This window comes from Dipodomys spectabilis, unplaced genomic scaffold (genome assembly GCF_019054845.1).
Source record: "Dipodomys spectabilis isolate Male_0828 unplaced genomic scaffold, ASM1905484v1 ptg000175l, whole genome shotgun sequence".
Classification (NCBI taxonomy): domain Eukaryota; kingdom Metazoa; phylum Chordata; class Mammalia; order Rodentia; family Heteromyidae; genus Dipodomys; species Dipodomys spectabilis.
Window position 1 is genome coordinate 159,757 of NW_024870852.1, and position 22,538 is coordinate 182,294.

General features: G+C 38.6%; 1 protein-coding gene across 1 annotated transcript in view; it reads right to left on the reverse strand.

The window, feature by feature from the left end:
* Sptlc3 (serine palmitoyltransferase long chain base subunit 3) overlaps positions 1-22,538 on the reverse strand; it is a 108,107-nt gene that overhangs the window by 42,901 nt on the left and 42,668 nt on the right. The window contains exons 5-7 of the mRNA XM_042694608.1: positions 12,966-13,090; positions 12,166-12,259; positions 6,425-6,530 (exon numbers count right to left, since the gene is read on the reverse strand). Of these exons, the coding sequence (XP_042550542.1) occupies positions 6,425-6,530; positions 12,166-12,259; positions 12,966-13,090 (325 nt within the window). The remainder of the gene's footprint in view (positions 1-6,424; positions 6,531-12,165; positions 12,260-12,965; positions 13,091-22,538) is intronic.

Consider the following 22,538-nt stretch of genomic DNA (forward strand, 5'->3'; position numbering starts at 1 on the left):
ATACTTTCACCTTCATTCAAGAATTAACCAACTCTCCTTCTTCCCAATTATGTGTCTTATGCAATAGAAAAGAAATTATTCACTGACCTGCTAGCTCCAAGTCCCTGCTTCAAAGAATTATCTTTACCTATAGGTGTATTTTAGTTCTTTTTCTTCTAGTAATGTTCTATACAATCTCCTATTTTTGGAAGAAAGAATCAATACTTTTTTTCTTTATTGCTTTTGATATTTCTTTGGACAGAAATTAATAGGAATGACATAGACAACCCTTGTATTCATGCACTCAAGACTCAATATGTCCCGATGGGAAATGGTTAAATTTAAACTTGGTAACCTGAAAAAAGAGAAAACTTAATGTGGGCAAATAAAACCCTATAAAATCTGAGTTCCCCTTAAGACTCCATATGGGCTCTACATTTACTCTAAAACTCAGCAGTACTGCAGAGTTGATAATCTTACAGGAAAAAAAATAAAAATCAGGTGTGGCAGACTCCTAATATCAGCAAGGCTAGTCCTGTGGAAGGATGGCTAATTAACTGCAAATATTGTACAATATTAACTCTGCCTCCTGCCTAATTCAGTTGTAGACCAAAAATAACTAGTTGTAATGTGCTGAGTTTTCAGTGTCTTTGTGTCATCAACTTATAACATCTTAAAGATGCAACCTAAACTCTAGCATATTGAGAATGTCTTAACGTCATACATTATGTTTGATTCTCTAGGATGACACCAACGAGCCTCATTTCTAGAAGGCTCAAATTAGGACATTATCAAGGGCTCTGATTTTTCATTGCCATTATTTCCTCCCGGGGCTTCATCTAAAAAAACAAGGTGCTTATGATGGGTTGGGCATGCCATGAGCACAACGTCCTCTCATGTTTATAAAAACCCCCGTGAGGCTGGGTGCTGGTAGCTCATGTCCCTAATCCCGACTCCTCAGGAGGTAGAGATCTGAGGGTCATGGTTCAAAGCCAGCTAGCTATGTAGAAAGGTCTGGGAGACTCTTCAATTAACCAACAAAAAAGCCAGAAGAAGGTCTATGGTTCTAGCCACAGCTAGAGGGCAGCACAACTAGCTCTGTAGTAGAGTCCTGGCCTTGAGTGGAAAAACCTGGTACAGATACTAGGCCCTAAGTACAAGTCCCATTACCACACACACACACACACACACACACACACACACACACACACACACACACACAAGCAAAAAACAAAACGTGTGGAGGTCTCTATCATCTTGCTTATTTTACATATGAAGAAATGGAGGCAGAGGAGATCATGGAAATCGGCCAGTGTTGCACTGGTAAGTGATGTGGCCACAATCTAAGCTTAGGAAGTCAGAGGTTCATACTGCCTCCTTCAACAAAGACAATTTTAACAATCAAAGAAACGGGTGGAATTAACTCACAGGCTTGCATGAGAAAAGCGGACTCTACTTGCTCTTTATTCCCTTCACAAGTGAACATGGTCATCTAAAATGACCTTGTGAAACACCCAACTGTTCCTTGATATTCATACCCGACTCCTATTGATATGGGTGGCTGTGCTGGTGTGGACTAAATTCACCTAACGCCGAAGCTTACTGTGTAAATATATTTGGTGCAATCTAGCACAATAAAAATAGGAAGGAGGAAAATTGATTCATTCTTGGACTAAATTGAAAATGTGCTTGAATTGTTCAACAAGCTCTTTTGTATAGTAAACATGTGAGTCTGTGTATTGTCAAGGAATTCACCTGCAGGGAAGCACAAAGATGTGAATGCAGACATGCCTCACAAAGTGTTCTGAAAATGGAATAGAGTCCAAAGCTCTTTGAAATCCACTGAGTTCCAGAAGTACATGTAAATACTCACTTTAATTTTACTTAATAATTTACTTTAGAGTACATGGCATTGTGAGACCTCACAATGAATGTTACATTTAGATTCCTTTCCACTTGAAGAATCTGGATTTCAACTATTCTAGTTTAGGTACTAGGTTATTGGAGACACCCTTTCCCCCAGTCTGTGTTTGAACTGTTTTGCTCTTGGTCAGATATGATGAGTTGGTAAGAGCCTAGATGTTATGTAGACACAAAACTACAAAGATAGGACCTTAAGATCAGTCTAGGAATATACAGAAGAGGACACTAAAATAATACCACTCTGCTTTTAAACACCCCCCTCCCCCCAACTATATATTCATGGAACTATAGACTTTGAGTTTTTAACCTTCCTATTTTACAAATGAAGAAATCGAGGGCAGAGAACGTCATTACAAAGGTCAGTTGAATGACCCTGCAATTTCCGTGTTTTTGCCAGTGGTATGGACCAATGGCCCAGCTCTTCCATGCACATTTCACTTTTGTCCCCCCTGTTCACCTGTAGGCCACCAGGTTGTAATTGAGCTCTGCTTTCCCTCCCCCATCGTTCAGAGAGCAAGTTGTCTGGGCCTCCGAGCCTCTATTTCTTCATCTTTCTAATGACTCTAGGGCTTCTGGAAAACTTACTCAAGACTGCACAGGTGAAATGTTGGTCAAGGACACTTGGTTAATAGCATTCTTTGCTCTGATACGCTCCCTCTAGGGAGATAAACATCAAATAGCCTTGCTCCATAGACAGCTCATTGTTTTCCACATAGAAACTCCCTCAACTGCAAACAAATATGCTAAGACAGTCACCGTTGGTTATGAACTTTCTGTAGGGCCAGGCATCTGTCAAGGAGGAGCTTATGACCTCAGGTAATACTTGTGTCCTATGATTTTGTGGCTCATGTGTGTGAATCCAGCTAATCAGGAAAGGGAGACTGGGGGTGGGCAGCAGATTGAAGACAGCTAAGACAAAAAGTTAGCAAGACCTCTTCTCAACAAACAAGTTGAGTGTGATGGTACATGCCTGCAATCCCAGCTATGTGTGAATAGTAGGAGAATTATGGTCTGAGGCTGGCTCTGGGCAAAAAGCACAAGACTATATTAAAAAAAAAAAGTAAAGCAAAACAAAACACTTGGGATCATGGTTCAAGTGGTACATTGCCATCCCAGCAGGCATAAAGCCTTGAATTCAAACTCATAACACACACACACACACACACACACACACACACACTAAATACCTTATGAAGACTACACAAATATGGAGAGCAGCACAAGGAATTGAACCCTGGTCCTTTGTTTGCCTCCAAATTCTGACTCTTCCCATTCTACCATAGTCAAGAGGAAAACAAAAATCTAGTGGTCAAAATTAAAAGGATGTGTTTGATGGTTATCAACCAGATATCTGTTCACAATATACCTCTTAAGAATAGAAAATGTACTGTGGCAACTGACTTCACATTCCTAACTCATCCCTCTGGACAATTTTATGAAAAATAATTTCATCTTTTGGTGCAAATTAGAATGTCTATATCAGAGTTTCCCCACTGAGATTTAGGGCTCGAGCTCTCCCATCTGGAAAACCTTATTTCATGAGGCATCAAAGAAGTGGCCTGATTCTTGTCTAGGGAGATAGCTTTTCTAAGTCATTTAGAGACAAGCTTTCTGTGGAGATGGGATAAAAGCAACTTCCTTGTGGCAGCCAAGTCCAGGGGAAGTGGAGACTCAGCTCTGCATACCTTCCAGGTTGATTGAAATCGTGTATTAGGTTGCTTCCAAAGATGGCTGCCTGAAAGGTCTTGCCATCCCTGTCTACAAAAAAACGGATCCTCACATCAGGCGTTAAGGTGTACTTTACCTGCTTTGGAATCTGGACTAGCCTTGTCACAGGCTTTAGCCAATAGAGCATAGAACGAAGGATGTTGTATGATGTCTGGGCTGATCCCTTAAAAACCAAGGCAGCTTCTACTTTTGCTCCCTTAGAAGCCAGCTGCCATATTGTAAGGAAGCTCCGGTTGGAAAACTGAATGAGAAGAGACTGTGTATAGGAAAAGTATTCAAGGCTATGTAGGTAAATGATGCCATTTTGGATGCTCAGTCCCAGTCAGACTCTCAGCTGAATATCATCTCATGAAGGACCTGTGAACACACAGCATGTGCAGCACAGGAACTTCCTGGTGGGTCCGGATGACCCACAGGAGTATGAGTAATAACAAATTATCACTCAGGGAGCCATTAGGTTTTAGGGTGGTTTGTTACATAGCAATAGATGATGGAACAGACGCCTTTGCTAATACACCCTTAATTGTGGTTTGGTGCCACGCAGGCTGAGGACCAGAAGTCTCCACTTGGTTCCCTTGTCCTCTTGCTATCAGGGAAGGACACAGGCCTACCCTAGCCATTAACAAGTCCTGCTGCTGGAGTGATTTTCTGTGCAACTTGGATGGGGATATTTGTCAGTGAAATACTGGTGGTCCTCTTCATTTCAGCCATGATCAAAGACCGTACGACATAACTTTCATTTAGTAGGGCCATGTTCTGTTTATTTATACTTGGGTTCTGTTGACCCTGCTGTCCCACAACCAATCAGTTTTTCTCACTAGTCTAAGTCTGAATGACAGGTGTTTAGGTAAGGGCTGTTTGCTTATCTTCCAGGCTGGCAGCTGGCAGAAACCATAGAGGAGAACAACCTATGTTTGAGGTCATGACAGTGTTAATGTGAGATTTCTTCCTAAAAGTAGCAAATTTAGGGCCAGGAGTCCTTAATATTGCAGAACAAAGCTTCTCAGTTTTGGCTCAGTTGCTATCTTGAGCTCCACAAGTCTTTAACAGAGGGCTGCTGTCCGCATTGTAAGAATTTTAGCAGCACCCTCTCTCTCCCTACTAGAGGCTAATTGGCCTTACAACAATTGTGGTGACTAAATATTGTCAAGTGTGCCATGGGTTTGAGATAGTGGCAAAAATCATGTCATACAAGGAGCACTGGTCTGGAGTGAACACAAAAACTTCAGCAACAAATACTTACTCTTGGGATATTAGGAGGAAAAATATGTCATGAGAAAGTCAACTACAACACATTGGAAGTGTCATCTTTGCAAGTCCATAATCACACTTTGGAGACCTAGAACACTTGTCATTGGGTAGGAATTTCTAGAGTTCAAAGATGCCATTATTATTACTATTATTATTAATTTGAGAAAATTATTTTCTGCTTTTATTAAAGGAGTGAAACTGTATTTCATTTGTTACTTGTCAGTCACATGTATAGCAAAAGATGATCACTCAGGGACTGGTTAGAGTACCTGCCTAGCAGTAATGTTACTTCTGTTCTCAAATTTCAGTTGCAGTCATGCTTCAATTTGGGAAGTAAAACATTTCTCTTTTCTTTCCTCTGATTATTTTTCACTTCTTTGTCAGTATCTCAAAGAAAATATTCCTCTTGACTCCTTTAAAGTTCCTGAGGATTCTTTGAGAGGTGATTAGGAGCAGACACTCAGAGATAGGAAAAACAAACACTTGGATTCTGTTCCCATTTCACCAAGATAATCAATTTTGACAGGGAAAGAAGCACATTCAATCACAACCACCAACATAAAAGTGCTGCTCTGAATAGCTTAGTGGGTGTTTTGTTTGCTCACTTTAAGGGAAAATTCCATCCCAGGCATATCTTCTGATACTAAGATCTCCCACACACCCCTATTAAAGCTCTGGAGACAATGTTGCACTCCAAGTTTATCCCTTGAGGAAAATAAGTAGGTCTTTTGTGTTCTGAGATATAAATGGTTGACCTACTTCAGAAGTTAACTGGAATTCTGATGCGCTGTCCATTTAGAGTAATCAGAAGGCTAAGGCAAAGAACTAGCTTCCTTCCTTCCTTCCTTCCTTCCTTCCTTCCTTCCTTCCTTCCTTCCTTCCTTCCTTCCTTCCTTCCTTCCTTCCTTCCTTCCTTCCTTCCTTCCTTCCTTCCTTCCTTCCTTTCTTCTTTCCTACCTTCCTTCCTTCCTTCTCCTCTCCCCTGCCCCCCCCCCATATCTCTTTCTTTCTGTTTTGAACTCAAAGGCCTGAATGTTGTCCTTCAGTATTTTCTCTCAAGGCTGCAGTCTACCATTTGAGCTACAGCTCTATTTTTTTTGGGGGGGGGGGGTAGTTAATTAGAGATAAAGTCCCACAGACTTTCCTGCATGGGCTTGCTTCCAACCATGATCCTCAGATCTCAATAGCTAGGATTGCAAGAATGAACCACTAGAACCCAGAAAAAAACATTCTGGTGTTGAATAACCCTGGCTTAAAAGAATTCTTAAACTCTGGAGCAGTTAAAAGAATCAACTAAAGTTAGCAGTGAGGCTGCCCCTGAGGAAAGCTTCCCAGTCTACAAAGTGTTACACAATATACAAATTTACCAAGAAGACAGTGGACCCAAGGCCTGCCAACTTCCATCGGCTGTTCCACCTTAGGTTTCCCTGCCATATCTGCATCTAGCTTATTTATTTATCTGTCTAGGAAAGTTCTGTTTTCCCCAATAATCAGCTTGCTGTGGACCTTAGGATATAAAACTTTCTCATTTTTTAAAATGTACCTGTAGATGCCTTCCACTAGGATGAGAATCTTTTTCCAAGCTCTGCCAGTTCGTGGTTGGCCATAGATGATAGCCTCTCTCAGATTCTTCTCCAGGCTCTCTAGATCTTAAATTAATATAAAAAATGAAATTGAGTCATGAAAGGGGTATGTTTTTTTCCTCCTGCATTTACATTTCTAGGAGACATCAGCTTCGTTTAGGTTCTCACTGAGATCTGAATTGTTAGAGAACAAAGTTGAAATGAGAAAGCTCCTGGAGAAAGAGACAGACAGAGAGACAGAGACAGAGACAGAAAGTATCCAATCTTCTAGTAAAATTTAACTCCGGCAAGAAGAATAACAGGGTTTGTACAAGCAGTCAGGTTCTTATGGCCTACCTCACAGTTGTATGCTCATGCCTCAACTGAGACTCTCCGAGTTAATAACACAGTGCCACAAGGGCTTTCTTTCTAATTCTACTCTTATAACTCATCCATTGTTTTTTCAAATACTCATCATGTAGCCCAGTGTTGGCCTTCATGCTTCTCCTCTGCAGAAGGCAAGGACCTTCTTTCCTTGCTTTCAGCTCTAGCCCAAGTGCACAGTATTACTGCTACAACAATAACGAATTGGTAGAATCAATTTCTTTTCATGGAGAAATTAAACAGTCTAGGAGACAGGAAGGGGAATGTAACTAGACTTAAACAAGATTATTAGAAAGAATAATTGTTTCTCAGTGGCAATAATTATTTAACTAGCTGTGTTGTTTGTTTTGTTTCAAAGAGATGTTGATGAGAGCCTGTTTCATGAACACTACGTATATATGTATATATAATAAGCCACTAGGTGGCAGCTGAGTTAACAAAAACCAACTGAAAATTTTCAGGGCTCTTAAAATTTTTACCTGTATTAAAACTTTGTTACCATTTTTGCTGAGTTGAATGGACACAAGTGATTATAGAAAGCAGTCTCTCTTTTCTATAACGCACACAGGCTGCTAGTTACTGAATGAACAAAGTATTGAGGTTTAAGGAATATTTTTGCTTCTGGGATTTGGAATTTTTAATTTTTTTTTTTCAGAAATGGCACATGATGATGGTAACTCTAATGCCATCCTATTAGAAATTATCCCAAGTAATCAAAATTCCTAGTCATTTTCAAGATGAATATTCCAAGATTTTGAAGATCCAGAGACTATTGTATTGCTTTATACATCATCAAGGTCATGCAGAAAGCTTGTAGGGTTATTGTAGGATTTTTTTTGACACAGGGTTTCACTGTGTAGCTCAGGATGCCCTTGAACTTGTGATTCTTCTGTCTCAGCCACCTACGTGCTGGAATCATAGGTCTGTACCACCATGCCTGGCAAGGATTAATTTTGAAATCAATACAACTAGTCCTAAAGAGAAGCTTCTCTTTAGTCTTTTTAAAAACAAACAAAACATGAAAACCAGCTTTGTGTGACCATGAGTAATTGTTTTTAATGGTGTTACCAAGAGAAATCCCAGTGCCTTTCAGGGCTGATGCTTCTCATTGCATATGATCCAAATGGTAAGCTGTCTGGAGAAAGTCTTAATGGACTTTCCAGAGCCCTGAATATCTACACATAATGACCCCAGTGCCAAGGAGAAGTCAATGAAGACAAACTCATGCATCTGGTATTACAGGAGCTAGACTGAGAAATGGAGGACTTCACTCTGCCTAAGTTCTAGACCTACATTAGCCCCAGGGCAGTCTTCTCCCTGATTCTCCAGGTGTCTCTCTGCAAAGACTAGAAGAGTATTAGAAGGTTTTCAAACCTGCAATATTTAAGGGACTGTGGCTGATGATCCTGTAGGCCTTGTGGAATTCTGTTCCAGCCAGCCCCATGCAAACATCTGCACAGGGTTTTTAAGTAACGATGCTCATTAAAATACTTGTACTTGTATTATGTGAATCCTCACAATACCTTTGAGAAATGGTAAAGAACTATTAGGGTATTTTCTTTTTGTTGTTGTTGTGGTCATGGGGCCTGAACTCTGGGCCTGGGTGCTGTCCCTCAGAGCTCTTCAGCTCAAGACTAGAGGTCTACCACTTGAGCCATAGCACCACTTCCAGCTTTTTCTGCTTATATGATGCTGAAGAATCGAACCCAGGGCCTCATGCATGCAAGGCAAGCACTCTATCACTGAACCACCTTCCCAGCATTATTAGGGTATTTTTGAAGTTGTTGTTTTTTTCCTGAGTAAGCAAACTAAAGCCAAGTTTGTTTAAAACAAGACAATACCGAAAAACAAATCCTCTAATCCCAAAGACTAAAGTCCTCAAACAAACCCCTTCTTGTTCCTTAAGAAAACTGAGATTATGGGAATTGAAACATAACAATTATTTTGGATACCACCAAAGCCTACAGTGCTATTATACATGTTGCCATAGAGCTGCAATGATGTACTGTGATTGTAATCGATCTAAATTTGAGCATCAGCAGTGTCTTAGATGTTGTTTTGCCACAAAACCTGACTTACCCAGTACATTCCTTTGCTTTGTGGAGGACTTGGAGGCTGGAGCTGGCATGGTGCTTTGGGATATGTAGTTATTAAGAAAGAAATTTTGGGGCACACGTTCTTAGGGGCAGGTATAAAGCAGTCCTAGTCTTTTGTAGGCATTGTCATCTGGATTACTTTATTACTAAATAACTGGAGTAAGCTTACTGTATGTTGAAAACTCCAGTCAGGCTCAAGTGACAAATACTTTTGGTAACTGTGAGCACGTATCTGTCCTTAAATTTAATGCCCAGTTTCCCAGATCTGGGACAGCTGGAGATAGTATCTTAGGAAAGAGAGCATGAAGATGCAAGTGAGGAAGAATCTTCTGGGAAGGATGGATTAGGTGTAGCTCGAAGTATGTTTTCTTTAAGATAAGAACTGGATGTTTACTTTTGCTCTGTTTTTACTGCAGTGATGAAACTGTTCTTGGGCAACTGGACTTCTGAGGACCAAAATATTGGTGAGATCTTTCCTCACTAACCATTATCTGTACTCCCTCTTCTTTTTCATTCAAGGCTAGCAATCTATCACCTGCACTACAGCTCCACTTCTGGCTTTTTGGTGGTTAATCGGACACAAGAGTCTCACAGACTTTTCTGCTAGGGGGGCTTTGAACTATGATTGCCTCTTGAGTAACTAGGATTACAAGTATGAGGCACCAGAGTGCCTGGCTTAAAAACATAAATTTTAATACAAAACGACTAGAAGAACACTGCTTTGGTAGTAAATACTCTTAACAATTTTTAAAGTATGGATTCCCTCCTACAGCTCCCTGAAGCTTTAACTTTTTTCAAACTTGTGTCTCTATTTTTATCTCTAAAGCAACTAAATGTTTGTGGTTGTTGTTTTTCTGTGCTCTTTGGTGGTCCTGGGATTTGAACTCAGGATCTCAGTTATGCTTTCCAGGAGTTTTTGCATGGAGCCTTGCCTCCAAAAACTGTGATATTAAAAAACAACTGTATTTAAAGTTTTAAACATCTTAAACTTTTATTTTAACTCAGTGAATTTCAATAAGAATTTAACAAAACTCTCAAAGAATCAACAACAACATTTAATAAATGAGCACATGACCTAGAGACTTCTTAGAAGAAGTAATAATGGCCAATAGATACATGAAATCTTCAACAACATCTCTGGCCATAAAGGGAATGCAAATTAGAGCAACACTGAGATTCCACCTCATCCTGGCTAGAATGGCCATCATCAGGAATACAAACACTAACAGATGCTGGCATGGATATGGGGTAAAAGGAACCCTAATACATGTATTAGGGTTAGTGGGAATATAAACTTGTTCAATCACTCTGAAAAGCAGTTTGGCAATTTCTTATAAAACTTAATGTAGATAAACCCTATGCTACAGCAATATCACTCCAGCATTTATCCAAAAGATTACAAACCAGGATATGGTAAAACCATCAGCACAACCATGTTTATTGCAGCACTATTCACCATAGTCAAGGTATGGAAATAGCACAGATGCCCTTCATTGGACAAATGGAACAAGAAAATGTGGTATATATACACAATGGAATTCTACTCATCTATGCCTGGTTTACTCCTTTCAAAATTGTTCTCCTTGCAAGACACTCATGTTATATATTCTAGCTTGTTTCTTTGCTATTGTGCAGTGACATTCCATGTGTTTTTCTAGATATTCAAGTTGTTTCTGGGTATTTGCTTATTAATAATAAAATAGCAAGAAAGGAAAACCACTTGTGTCCCTATCTTGAGGTTCATTTTGCTTAACATCATCTTATTTGGTCAAATGTACATAGCTTTTGACCTTTTCCGCTTGTCCCAGACATATACTAGTTATTGCAAATAAGGGAAACCATGGGACACAAGTGTTTTTTTCTTTCTTGCTATGGCTTCTAATGTATTTATAATGTACCATGTGAATTTTGTTGCTTTGTATATTCCTCCCCCACAGTATAACCTCTGTTTTCACTGTATTTGATGTCAGTGCCCTGCATCTTGTATATACACTTCTCTAATTTGGGGAGGAGAAGGGAAGAAACCAAAATGTTTAAATAGGGATACAGGTTGACCCATTGTAACAATGAGATGTACAAGATACTGTGTTGAAAAACAAACTTTACAATTTAGGTGGGGGAGGGGAAGGTGGGGAGAGTGTAGCTGTGGAGGTAGGAGGGAAGGGATGGTAGGGGAAAAACAAAGGAGGAGGTAACAATGCTTGATAGGAAATGTACTCATTACCTAGATCATTTAACTGTAGCCTCTCTGTACAGTATTTTTACAATAAAAAACTTACAAAAATAATAAAATATGTCCCAACATTCTTATGTAAGTCTCTGCCTTCATTTTTCCTGTGGCAATACTTGTTGTATAATATCTAGGTCCTAAGACAGGAACATGCTTAACTTTATAAGGCTGTCAAAGAACATTCTAAAAACCTTCTATCCTTTTCCACAGCCCCAGCAATGGGCGAACATTCTAGTTGCTTCTATTCTAACTAACATTTGGCATTGCTGTCTTTATTGCAGCTCTTCTTGTGGGTATGCAAAGATGCTATGGCCAGAGCCTAGTGTCCTATTGTTTTTTTACCACTGCCTGATGTCATCATGACCATTTTCACTTTAATCCATGATTGAGTTACTTGAACTAAATAAATTACACAGAGTATAATATCTAGGGCAGAGCTGAGTGCTGTTGCTCACCATCACCTATTTCTTTTGAAGTGTTTCCTCAGGGAGAAAAGACCTTCTTTATCTTCCTCACAATTTCTGCATACCCCTCAGTCTATCTTAATGCAATTGAAATAGGTGATTTGGGAAGGTGTTCTGTTGATGAGATTGGAGAAAGGAGGTGTGATACTATGAAACAAGGGAATTATTCCCCTGCCCAGAATACAAAACTTAAACACGTCTTTGAACTTTCCCAAGGTAGAGTTATAAGGAAGGGGAAAGTAATAGCACTTCTGATAATTAAGTGACAGTTCAGAGTGAATCACTTCTGTCTCCTGAAGCGTCCTCATTAAAACATACACACTGGGCTTAACGTGTTTGGTGACAGCTCGTGATCTGGAGCTTTAGTACACCTCAGCCACTAGTTCCAGGTCACTACAGGTTAACAAGCCAGCAGGGAACATAAATGTAACTGTGTTTCATGAGGATAAGTTGCCAGTTGGAAGAGCAAGAATGTAAACGTCCTCCATGATCTTTCCTTTCTTCTAGGAGCAAGCCAATCTGTGTTGGAAAAACGCAATGATACTTACTGTCGTGTTTGAAACATCTTATGGTTGCTCCTGAGATCCGGGATCCCATGATCATAGAAGAATGGTTTAATTCATCACTTAAAATGAGACACCCCTGTGAAGGAAACAAACACGCAGAACCAGGCCAGTGAATGACATGAAAGAAAGACAATGTGATTTTGTTTCTGTTGTTTCCTTTGTATGTTCTTCCCCCTATGGAATATCCCCTGTTGTCACTGTACTTGATTTTGGTACGCTGCATCTTGTATATACATTTGTCTAATCTGGGGAGGGGAAGGAGAATAACTAAATGCTGAAACAAGGACACAGGATGACCCATTGGAACAGCAATACCCACAGGACAGTATATTGGAAACGAACTTTACAACTTTGGGTAGGGGGTTAGGGTGAGGGTAGGGAGGGATGTGGGGTGGGGAGGAAAGGGATAGTGGGACAACAACAAGGGAAGAGGTAGCAATGATCGACAAGTAATGTACTCATTGTCTTACTCATGAAACTGTCACCTCTCTGTACAGCATCTTTACAATAAAATAAAATAAAAAAAGAAAGACAATGTGTGGGAATGAGGAGAAACTACTCTGAAAACTTTGAATGCAGTTTCTTCTTAAAAACTCTTTAAAATTTAAAAGGCCATGAGATTGAGCTGGCGAATCTATGAATAAAATCATAGACAGTAGTTAGCTCCTTGGAATGGTAACTGATTGCATCTTTTTTTTTTTTGCTTGCTCAGAGAAGACCTACTCAAAGTTGTAATTCATAGGAATAATACAATAAAAGACATTAATGTGAAAAATGCTCACCTTTCCAACTAGTGCAGGGATATTTGTTGCATTAGTTGCAAATCCCATCCCAAAGACCATTGCTGCTTCTACATTAAGAAACTTTGTCACAAGTGCTTCCAACTCCTTATGCTTATCCAAGGTACCTACACAAAATGACATGTAATTAATTAAATTACAAGCCTCTCAGACGTGGCCCAATGTAAGTACAAACAGATTGAGTTGATGACTTCCACAGCTACTAGTAAAATTTAACTGAGATGTACTAGATATTGTACCATGCCTGTTATTTAGAGTATCTCATCCAATCTTAGGACCTTAATGCAGGTGATATTTCTTGCTTAAGATATCACAAATAGCCAGGTGCCAGTTGTTCATGTCAGTAATCCTAATTACTAAGGAGGGTGAGATCTAAGGATTATGGTTCAAAGCCAGCCTGGGCAGGAAAGTCCCCATAATACTCTTATCTCTAATTAACTACTTAAAAGTGGTGCTTGGCTCAAAGTGATAGAGTGCTAGCCTTGAGAAAAAGAGCTCAGAGACAGTGCCTTGGCCCAGAGTTCTAGCCCCAACACCAGAAAAAAATGTCACAAATAGACCTTTGCCAGTTTTTTATCTGAAAAGGAATTAACATTGAGGATAGAAAAAGAGCTAAAAAACTAAACACCGAAAGAATTAATAGTTCAATTAATTAGTGGATAAGAACAGAGAGTTCTCAGATGAAGAACTAATGGCCAACAAATACATGAAAAAAGTTCAATGTCCACAGATGGAAAGGAAATGAAAATCAAAACAACACTGAAATTTCACCTTACTCCAGTCTGAATGGCAACCATCAAAGGAGAAAATTCTGGCAATGATGCAGGTGAGAATTCTCACTATTGGTGAGAATATAAGCTACTAGAGCCATTATGGAAATCAAAGTAGAAGTTCATCCAAAACTTCATTATAAAATTACCATGTGAGCCATTTATACTACTCTTTGGCCCATACACAAAAGAACCTAAGTCAATGAAGACACCTGTACACCATGGAATCAGCCTAGGTACCTATTAGTAGATGAATGAGCAAAGACATATACTTATATCTTCACGGTAGAATATCATTCAGCCGTGAAGAATGAATTTATGTTATTTGCAGGAATGTGGATGGGACTGGCAATCAGATGCTAAGTGAAATTATCAAGAGTCACAAAGACAAATATTGAATGTCTTCTTTCATATGCAGAATTAAAAATAATCTGAAAACTTTGACATGAATGAAAGAGGAAGATACTTTAAGGGAGAGCCTAGTGAAAGGGTATGTGAGTGAGTGTGGTAGAAATCAGCATGTGATGCTGCCAGGAATATTTTCTACATAATTCATTTGACAGAAGGCAAAAACATACAAATGAAAAGATGCTGTAATGAGGAACCGTGAGATGTAGAAGCTGTTGCTGAGATTGAAGAGACTGAAATATTGCTGGCATGTTTAGCTCTACTAGGAGACATTGTGGTTGGGAAAGTTAAAGTTAAAATTTGAAACTACATGAGCAGTTGTTTGGCTAATTCTTTTTTTTTTTTTTTTTTGCCTCAAAAAGACTGTATCCCCAAAGAAATAGTCTTAAGAGTAGGTTGTAAAGAGGCTACCAGCTTGGGCATGAAGAGACTAGATTTTGGCGTCCGTCTACTACCTATAGCTAAGTAGCATCCAGTGCTACTGCTCCTTGAAGTTCCTAAAGGCCTTTTGGGGCCTCTAGTCTTGCACGTACTTTCCTTCATGGTCTTCCTGTCCTACCAGCTACCCAGTGTCACTCTTGGAGTTCCACCTAACATGTCACTTGTTCTCAGATGCTTTTCTCACTTTCCCATGGCAAAAATGGGTCATTTTCCCTTTTGAGATTTCACACCTTCACCACCTAATAATTATGACACTAGTTTAGTTGACCAGGGAAGGATCTGGGGACAATCTTCTTCATGACAGAAAGGGGTCTCAGTATGGCTATACTACGTGTGAGGCCCCATGACGTCCACATCATTAGTAATAAGATGGTAATAATAATAATACTATAGGACGTTCATATTATCCAAAGGATTAGCAAGGCATCATAGATGGTTTTGCCTTGGTCCAGGGCTTAGTCTAGTGCTGGCATACAGTAGTAATTCTTTCAATGGAGGATGAAGACAGCTGAGCTTTAAGTGGGAGACTTAACTAGGAAAGATTACAAAAGCCATTCAATGCCCCAGGCAAAAAAGGGAGGAAGCGACAAATGCCCTTATCTGCAGTCTTCAAGGAGTAGCAGGTGGCACTCAAGGTTTTTTTCAACTTCCTATTGTTCCTCAAGAGCCATACTGTTCTAGAGGATCAAGCACACCTATGCTCTGATCTAATCATCTGGAGGTGTCATCAGTGATGCTAGAGATAGATCACCTTTCATCTTTTCAAATCAATGGTTCCATCAGTTTATCTACGATCGTTGCTTCACTGAAAATGCTTAGGATAACATGAGACATGTTTTTGTTTTTAACTTTAGAGATAGATCAGTTTGAAATATTTATTCTGTAATTTTTGGTTTTTTTTTTTGGTCAGTTGTGGGGTTTAAACTCTGGACCTGAGTACTGTCCCTCAGCTCTTCAGCTCAAGGCTAGTGCTCTACCATTTGAGCTACAGTGCCACTTCCGGTTTTCTGGTAGTTTATTGGAGATAAGAGTTTCACGAACTTTCCTTACCGGGGCTGGCTTTGAACTGAGATCCTCAGATCTCAGCCTCCTGAGTAGCTAGGATTACAGGCATGAGCCAGTCACCCAGCCGTAGTTTTTTAAAAAAATTATTTATTGTATTTATTTATAGTTATTGTAAAGGTGATGTACACACAGAGGGGTTATGGTTACATACGTCAGGAGAACATTTCTTTTTGAACAATGTCATCCTTTCCCTTGTTTTGTCCGTTTTCCCCTCTTACCCCCATCCACGACTTGTATAGTTTATTTTCGGTATGTCTAGTGAATATCACTGATGCATTTGTTTACCCTTTGTACCTCCATTTCTGTGCCCTCCCTTATCCTTCCAAAGACAAATAAATGAACAAACAAGAGAAAAGGAAATGAAAACAAAAATAGCAACAAAGAAGACAAATAAAAAAACCTTCTTGTTTCCAATTTTTGGAGCTCATTTTGATAAATATTATTATTTATAGTCAGATACACCTAGCTACTGTGCTTATGCTGTCTTTTCCTAAGAATATCCTCCTTTGGTCTCACTGTGTGAGAAACCTGTGTAATGTACCATGTTCCAGTGATGAGATACATTTTCAATAAAACAGTTAAGCAATCATGAGACATGGAGGTGTCTAAGGCCATACTGAGGGGCAATCCTTTGAAAGGCCTTGCCATCCACTTAATGAGAAGAGGAGAGAGGGAAATGCAGGTGTCAATCTGAGGTTTCTGGACACTAGCCATTCTCTGGATAAAGGTAGCATAAAGAAATAATTTTTAAATCTGCTATATTTTAAGATCTATCTTTGAGAGTTAGTCTTGGCTGGTTTGGAGTGAAGTGAGATTCTTTAAGAAATAATAATATTCCTTAAATATAGTTACTTGGCAGTAGTTAAGTGATATGTCCTTTTTCTTTCTTTTCATATTCAAGAAACAAAAATGTAAAAATTGTAAGACAGTTTTAACATGTGTGGACATGTCACCAGGATCACACCCTGTCTCCTTGTATAACTGTTAAAAACCACTGAAAATAAAATTAAAAAAAATAAACTATAAAAACAGCTAAAGAAAACAAACTAGACAACCTTCCTTCTCACATTCCATCCCTAACTCCATTGAGTAAACATGTTAAGTTGCAGTTGTTGATAATTGTAGAAACTGTATTTAAAACACTGTCTTGGGTATAGAGATACTGAAATTTTTTAATCCCAAGAAAGGATAGTTATAATCCTCGCTGAAGATATGAATAAATAGGAAGCAATTTTTATTTCTATTTCTCTTGATGGTATTTTAATTTCTGAACTAAATAACAAGCACACATTGTTTAGTGACTGTGGATTAATGCAGTGCTGTTATGCATGTGTTGAGTCTTCTTATTTTAGTGGTTTGTTTATCCAATGAGATATCTAAAATCTGCTTTGTGAACTGAAGAATAAACACATAGTGGATGTATCCTCTTGCCAGTCAACTCACATGTACCAAACACTGGTTTGTTGCCATCAGTCAAATCAATAAAAATTAAATTCATGACGAATTACCAAGGTTTGGCTTATAGACTACTTGTGCTGGAATTTTATTGAGTCTGACTGGCTCAGAGTCTTTAGTTAGAAAGAAGAGACTGCTGGCCTTCATATTGACATATTGACAATGACCAACATCAAAAACACCTTTCCACCATTGCCAATTCTTCCTTTAGGGCATGAGTAATGATTACTGTTCAAGCTGTGACAGCTGTCTCTTGAGGTCCAGAATGTCTTGTTTATGGACTGTTCGTAGACAACCTAAGAACTTTTTACCATAAGGATCTGCCAAGTATCTCATAGCTCTATAGTAATTGTGCTATGGCTATCAGACCACATTTGTGCCATTATTCCTCGAACTGAGGATCCCTGCACTCATGCCAACTTCATACCGTCTGCTTAAATGAGCCACTTATCAGAATTCACTAAAGCTCTTGGGCATTATGCTCTCCTCTGTGTTTCCCTTGTGTGAAGTCTGGTTGAGCTATGGAGCCATGCTGCCTTTTGAGAACCACTGGAAGAGCCCAGATGTTACACCTAAAATAGGGGTAGAGAATAATGTGCTGAAGACATTTCACTGCTACTGTAGTCCTCTTGACCAAGGCTGGTAAAGTAGGAGAAACTAATGGTTTAGTCATACCTACCTAGCACTTCATCATAAACAAATCACTTCTCATCTCTTTATACGTTAGAGCACTGGCAAATAAAATCTCATGTAAACAAAGATCATAAGAGAGATATGGGCATACTATTGATTGATTAATTGACTGATTTTGTTATATATATATTTAAGGTATAAACATGATATTTACCAAAAAACATGTCACCATCATCTCACAGTGATGTGTGTTATCTACTCTTTCAGCCTAAATCCTGAATCCAGTATGCTATTGTGTGTGTGTGTGTGTGTGTGTGTGTATGTGTGCGTGTTATCTACTCTTTTAGCCTAAATCCTGAATCCAGTATGCTATTGTGTGTGTGTGTGTGTGTGTGTGTGTGTATGTGTGCATGTTATCTACTCTTTTAGCCTAAATCCTGAATCCAGTATGCTATTGTGTGTGTGTGTGTGTGTGTGTGTGTGTGTGTGTGTGTGTGTATGTGTGCGTGTTATCTACTCTTTCAGCCTAAATCCTGAATCCGGTATGCTATTTAGTGTGTATGCTATTTTGTGTGTATTTTGTGTCCTGGGACCCGAATTCAGGAACTAGGCATTGTCCCTGAGATTTTTGCTCAAAGCAAGCTTCTACCACTTGAGTCACATTGAGTCACAACTCCACTTTTGGCTTTTTGTTGATTAATTGAAGATCAGAGTCTCACAGACATTCCTCCCAGCTGGATCCCCAGCTGGGATGATCCCCAGATGTCAGCCGCTGGAGTAGCTGGGATTACAGATATGAGCCACTTGCACCTGGCTGCTAATTTAAATTTATTCCTCATGCAGTACATGAGATCTTTGACTTACCTATCTTCTGCTTTGTAATATTTTATCTGTAATACCCCATTTCTTTCCTGCTAACCTATAAATGTTGTTTCCATTTTTCTCTTTGACTTATATTAAATACCTTCTAAATTATTTTATATAACTCAAATCCACAGAGAGTTTGCAAGAAGAGTACCAAGAATTTTTAAATACTCTGTGTTCAGTTTCTCCAAATGTTTATCATTTTGTTACATTTCCTTTAAACATTGCTGTCCTTCTGTTTCTACCCATCTGTTGCTGAGTGTCTTTTTCTATGTATAAATACACACACATATATTTTTCTGAACAATTTAATGAATTATGATAAGATTATATTTACCCTTAAGTATTTCAATGTATGCTTCTCTCAAATAGGAAATACTTTTATGTAACTATAATATTATTGTCAATGACAAAATATTTGTGATTTATTTTTCAGACCTAACTCAGATTTACTTCTCTCACTTTTAAAACTCATCTTCCAAGTGAAAAAAAGAAAACGAACTGGAATAAAGCAATTCATAATGAATGCCTACTGTTTTTTTATAAATTTTATAAATTTAATCTTCACACTTACCTATACTTTATAATCCACACACATCCATATGCTCCCCTAAGTAGGTAAGTGGGTTCTTATTTTACAAAAGAGAAAGTAGCACAAAGGTGTCCTGACTCAAAGAAGGTGGATACACTTCTCAGCTATACAACTCAAGCTTCTGCAACTGTGCTAGGAAACAGGTGAAAAGTCAGATCATATAATTAGACAGGCTTCTGTGCATTAAGAAGAAACACGGATGTCAAGATAATCAGAAGTGGCCTCCAGGAGGGTGTAGAATAAATGCGTAAGCACTGAATCTCTGTCAATTTCCCCCCCATTCTAGTCATTTCTTTTTGCACAGATAATTGACTAAATGTGAGAAATTATGGACAGATCTTGCTAAATGCCAAAGAATATTCACAGGGGCCAATGTTGAAGAAAGTTACTCTGTATTTTTTAAAAAATATTATTGGATTTAATTGAACTAACCAGTTTAAATACAGGACGCCAGATTTGATATATGTTGATATGCACTGGACTTGAAAATCTGGTCAATTGCTCTTAAATCTAGAAGATTCTCCTCAGGTAACTAATGACATGTACTTGTCTAAACCAGTATTATTTTTTATAGTGGTCCAGAGAGTAAACAGATTCGATTTGACTGGTTTTATGGTTGTCATTGCCACTATTCAACTCTGAAGGAGCAGCTGTTGTAGAAAATACACAAAAGAATGAATCTGTCTTCATTCCAGATATACTCTATTTATATACTGAAAACTTAATTTTGGGTATTTTTCTTGGGTCACGTTATTATTCTTGGTTTTTTTTTTTTTTTTTTTTTTTGGGTCCAGTCGTGGGGCCTGAACTCTGGGCCTAGGCGCTGTCCCTCAGCTCTTCAGCTCAAGGCTAGCGCTCTACCACTTGAGTCACAGCGCCACTTCTGGCTTTTTTTCTTTTTGCTTATGTGGTGCTGAGGAATCGAACCCAGGGCCTCAGGCATGCAAGGCAAGCGCTCTACCACTGAGCCACCTTCCTAGCCCACATTATTATTCTTATCGTTACGTTTTTGAAGCATGTGAAATTATGAAAGCAATGATTAACTTGTAGGAACTACAAAGACAGTGAGCACCTGCGTTTGTTTAGCAACCATTCATCTAGGTTACTTCTGGAGATGCAGCTGTCCACACTGTAGGAACTCTGATTGCCAGCGTATTAAAAGTGTCTGCATTTTATGTATCTCATCTGAATGGTCTTTGGGGTTAAGGCGGAGAGGGATAATCTACAAATTCAGAATTTCTATGAATCTGAACTTGTTTGACCACTCTAGGCCATCACCCTGTTAGTGCATAGTGTATTTACACCAATTTCCTGGCATACCTGGTTGAATCCTTGTGCTGGCTTGATTTTGGTGAAGGAACATACAGGCTCCAATTCTTCACTTTCTACCAATGTACCCACTACCTGAAGTTTGGCTGGACTGTAATTTCTATCCCTATCGAAATAAAGACTATTACATTGTCAAAAATTCTACTAGGTTTCAAAACACGGGCCAAAAGGCTTTCAGAAACCAAGGTATACTTTCACTTTTTCTATTTTCAAATAATTCCTCTGAGTGTCCCCTTCTCCTGACAAATACTCTAGGAAAATGAGGAAATTTGATCCAAATTCATGAACTCTCATTAATCAGAATATGCAATAATTTGATGTGAGAGGAAATAGCACTTCATGGAGTTTTGCTGTGCAAATTAAGTAAGTCAAGTAGGAATACTTACAGCTTACTTAACCTAGTATAGTACTTAAAACATGTGTGTAGTATTGGTTAACATGAAACTATGTTCACTAAAATCCCTTTAGTTTGAAAATGTAAGATTTCTGCTTGGTAGAAATTTCTTAAAACTACTCATTTCCAGAAGAAATTGAAAGACATATTGTTTAAAATATGCTTTAATTCAGACATGTTAAAAATTCAGGCTGATCTTTTCTTCAAAAGCTTAAGCTTATGAGACTTACATTCTCTAGATGTAGCTGCACATCTTTGAGGAGATCTTTGATAATGTGAAGCAATAACAGAAAACATGTCAGGGAGGCAAGTGGTGGGAATGGACTAGGGAATGTGTTCTTAAACTGAAAACCAGAAGAGATTTAATGAAGTTTCATATCACTGCTAACATGAAAAAAAATTATGCTAGAAAACTTTAGAATGGAAAAGGATTTCCTATAGCATCCACTTGTTTAGATTCCCCAGGTAATGTGCCATTTTGATGATTTGAGAAATGAGAATATTGGAGGCCACTTTTTTCAAAATTGCAATTACAGTTAAGAGGAATGCTCTCAACTATTTTAGATATTCATGCTAGACAGATGTATGAATATCCCTAATGAGAATCAAGCCTAAGGCTTTCCTTCTCAAGGGCAGAAAATTAGATGTGCTTTTGTTGTCACAAACTTAGTAACATCCCTGGAGTTTGTTTCCTTAGATGTGAATGTATAATTAAGAATTCTGGGAGAATTATGGTAGCCCAAAGGGCTGCCATATGCAATGTGGCACATGTGGACATAAATAATACACCATTACTACACATTCATTTTTCATCCTTGGCGTTCAGGGAAAGAAAGAACAGGAAAGTCTATTCCTTTATGGAAAAACACTTGAAAAGGAAGAGGAATGAAAAAAGGCTTCTCTGTGGCTCGCTTGAATTTAAGTCTTCCTTGGGTTTGGAAAGCTGGACTAGTACTATGTGTTATGTGTGCAGTGATCAAAGCAAACTTGAGTCACTGATTTTCTATTACTTGCCATTTTTCATTTACAGATCCATACCCTAGTCAAATAAAGGATTTGTGCTACACAAAGTCTTTGATAAGCTGTTAGAACTAGAGTCTGCTGATGTACAAATATTAAATTTAATATCACTCACAAATTTCTAACCATCCACACAGCACTTTGACAAAGTAATAGAGAAAAATGGTTGACTGCTGCCACTAAATTTGTGTAAACATCATACAATTTGAAAGGGACAGGCAAAAATCTGGGAATATTCCAACCAAAACACCAGCAGGAGATAAAATAAAAAGTGTCTTAGAACTTCACATAGAGCTCCCCTATGACCCAGCAATCCCACTTTTGGGCATTTACCCAAATGTTTACAAACAAGACCACACTAAACCTACCAGCACAACTATGTTTATGGCAGCATTATTTACCATAGCTAAGATATGGAACCAACCCAGATGCCCCTCAGTAGATGAATGGATCAAGAAATGTGGTATATATACACAATGGAATTCTATGCCTCCATCAGAAAGAATGACATTGCCCCATTTGTTAGGAAATGGAAAAACTTGGAAAAAATTATATTAAGTGAAGGTAAGCCAAGCCCAAAGAAA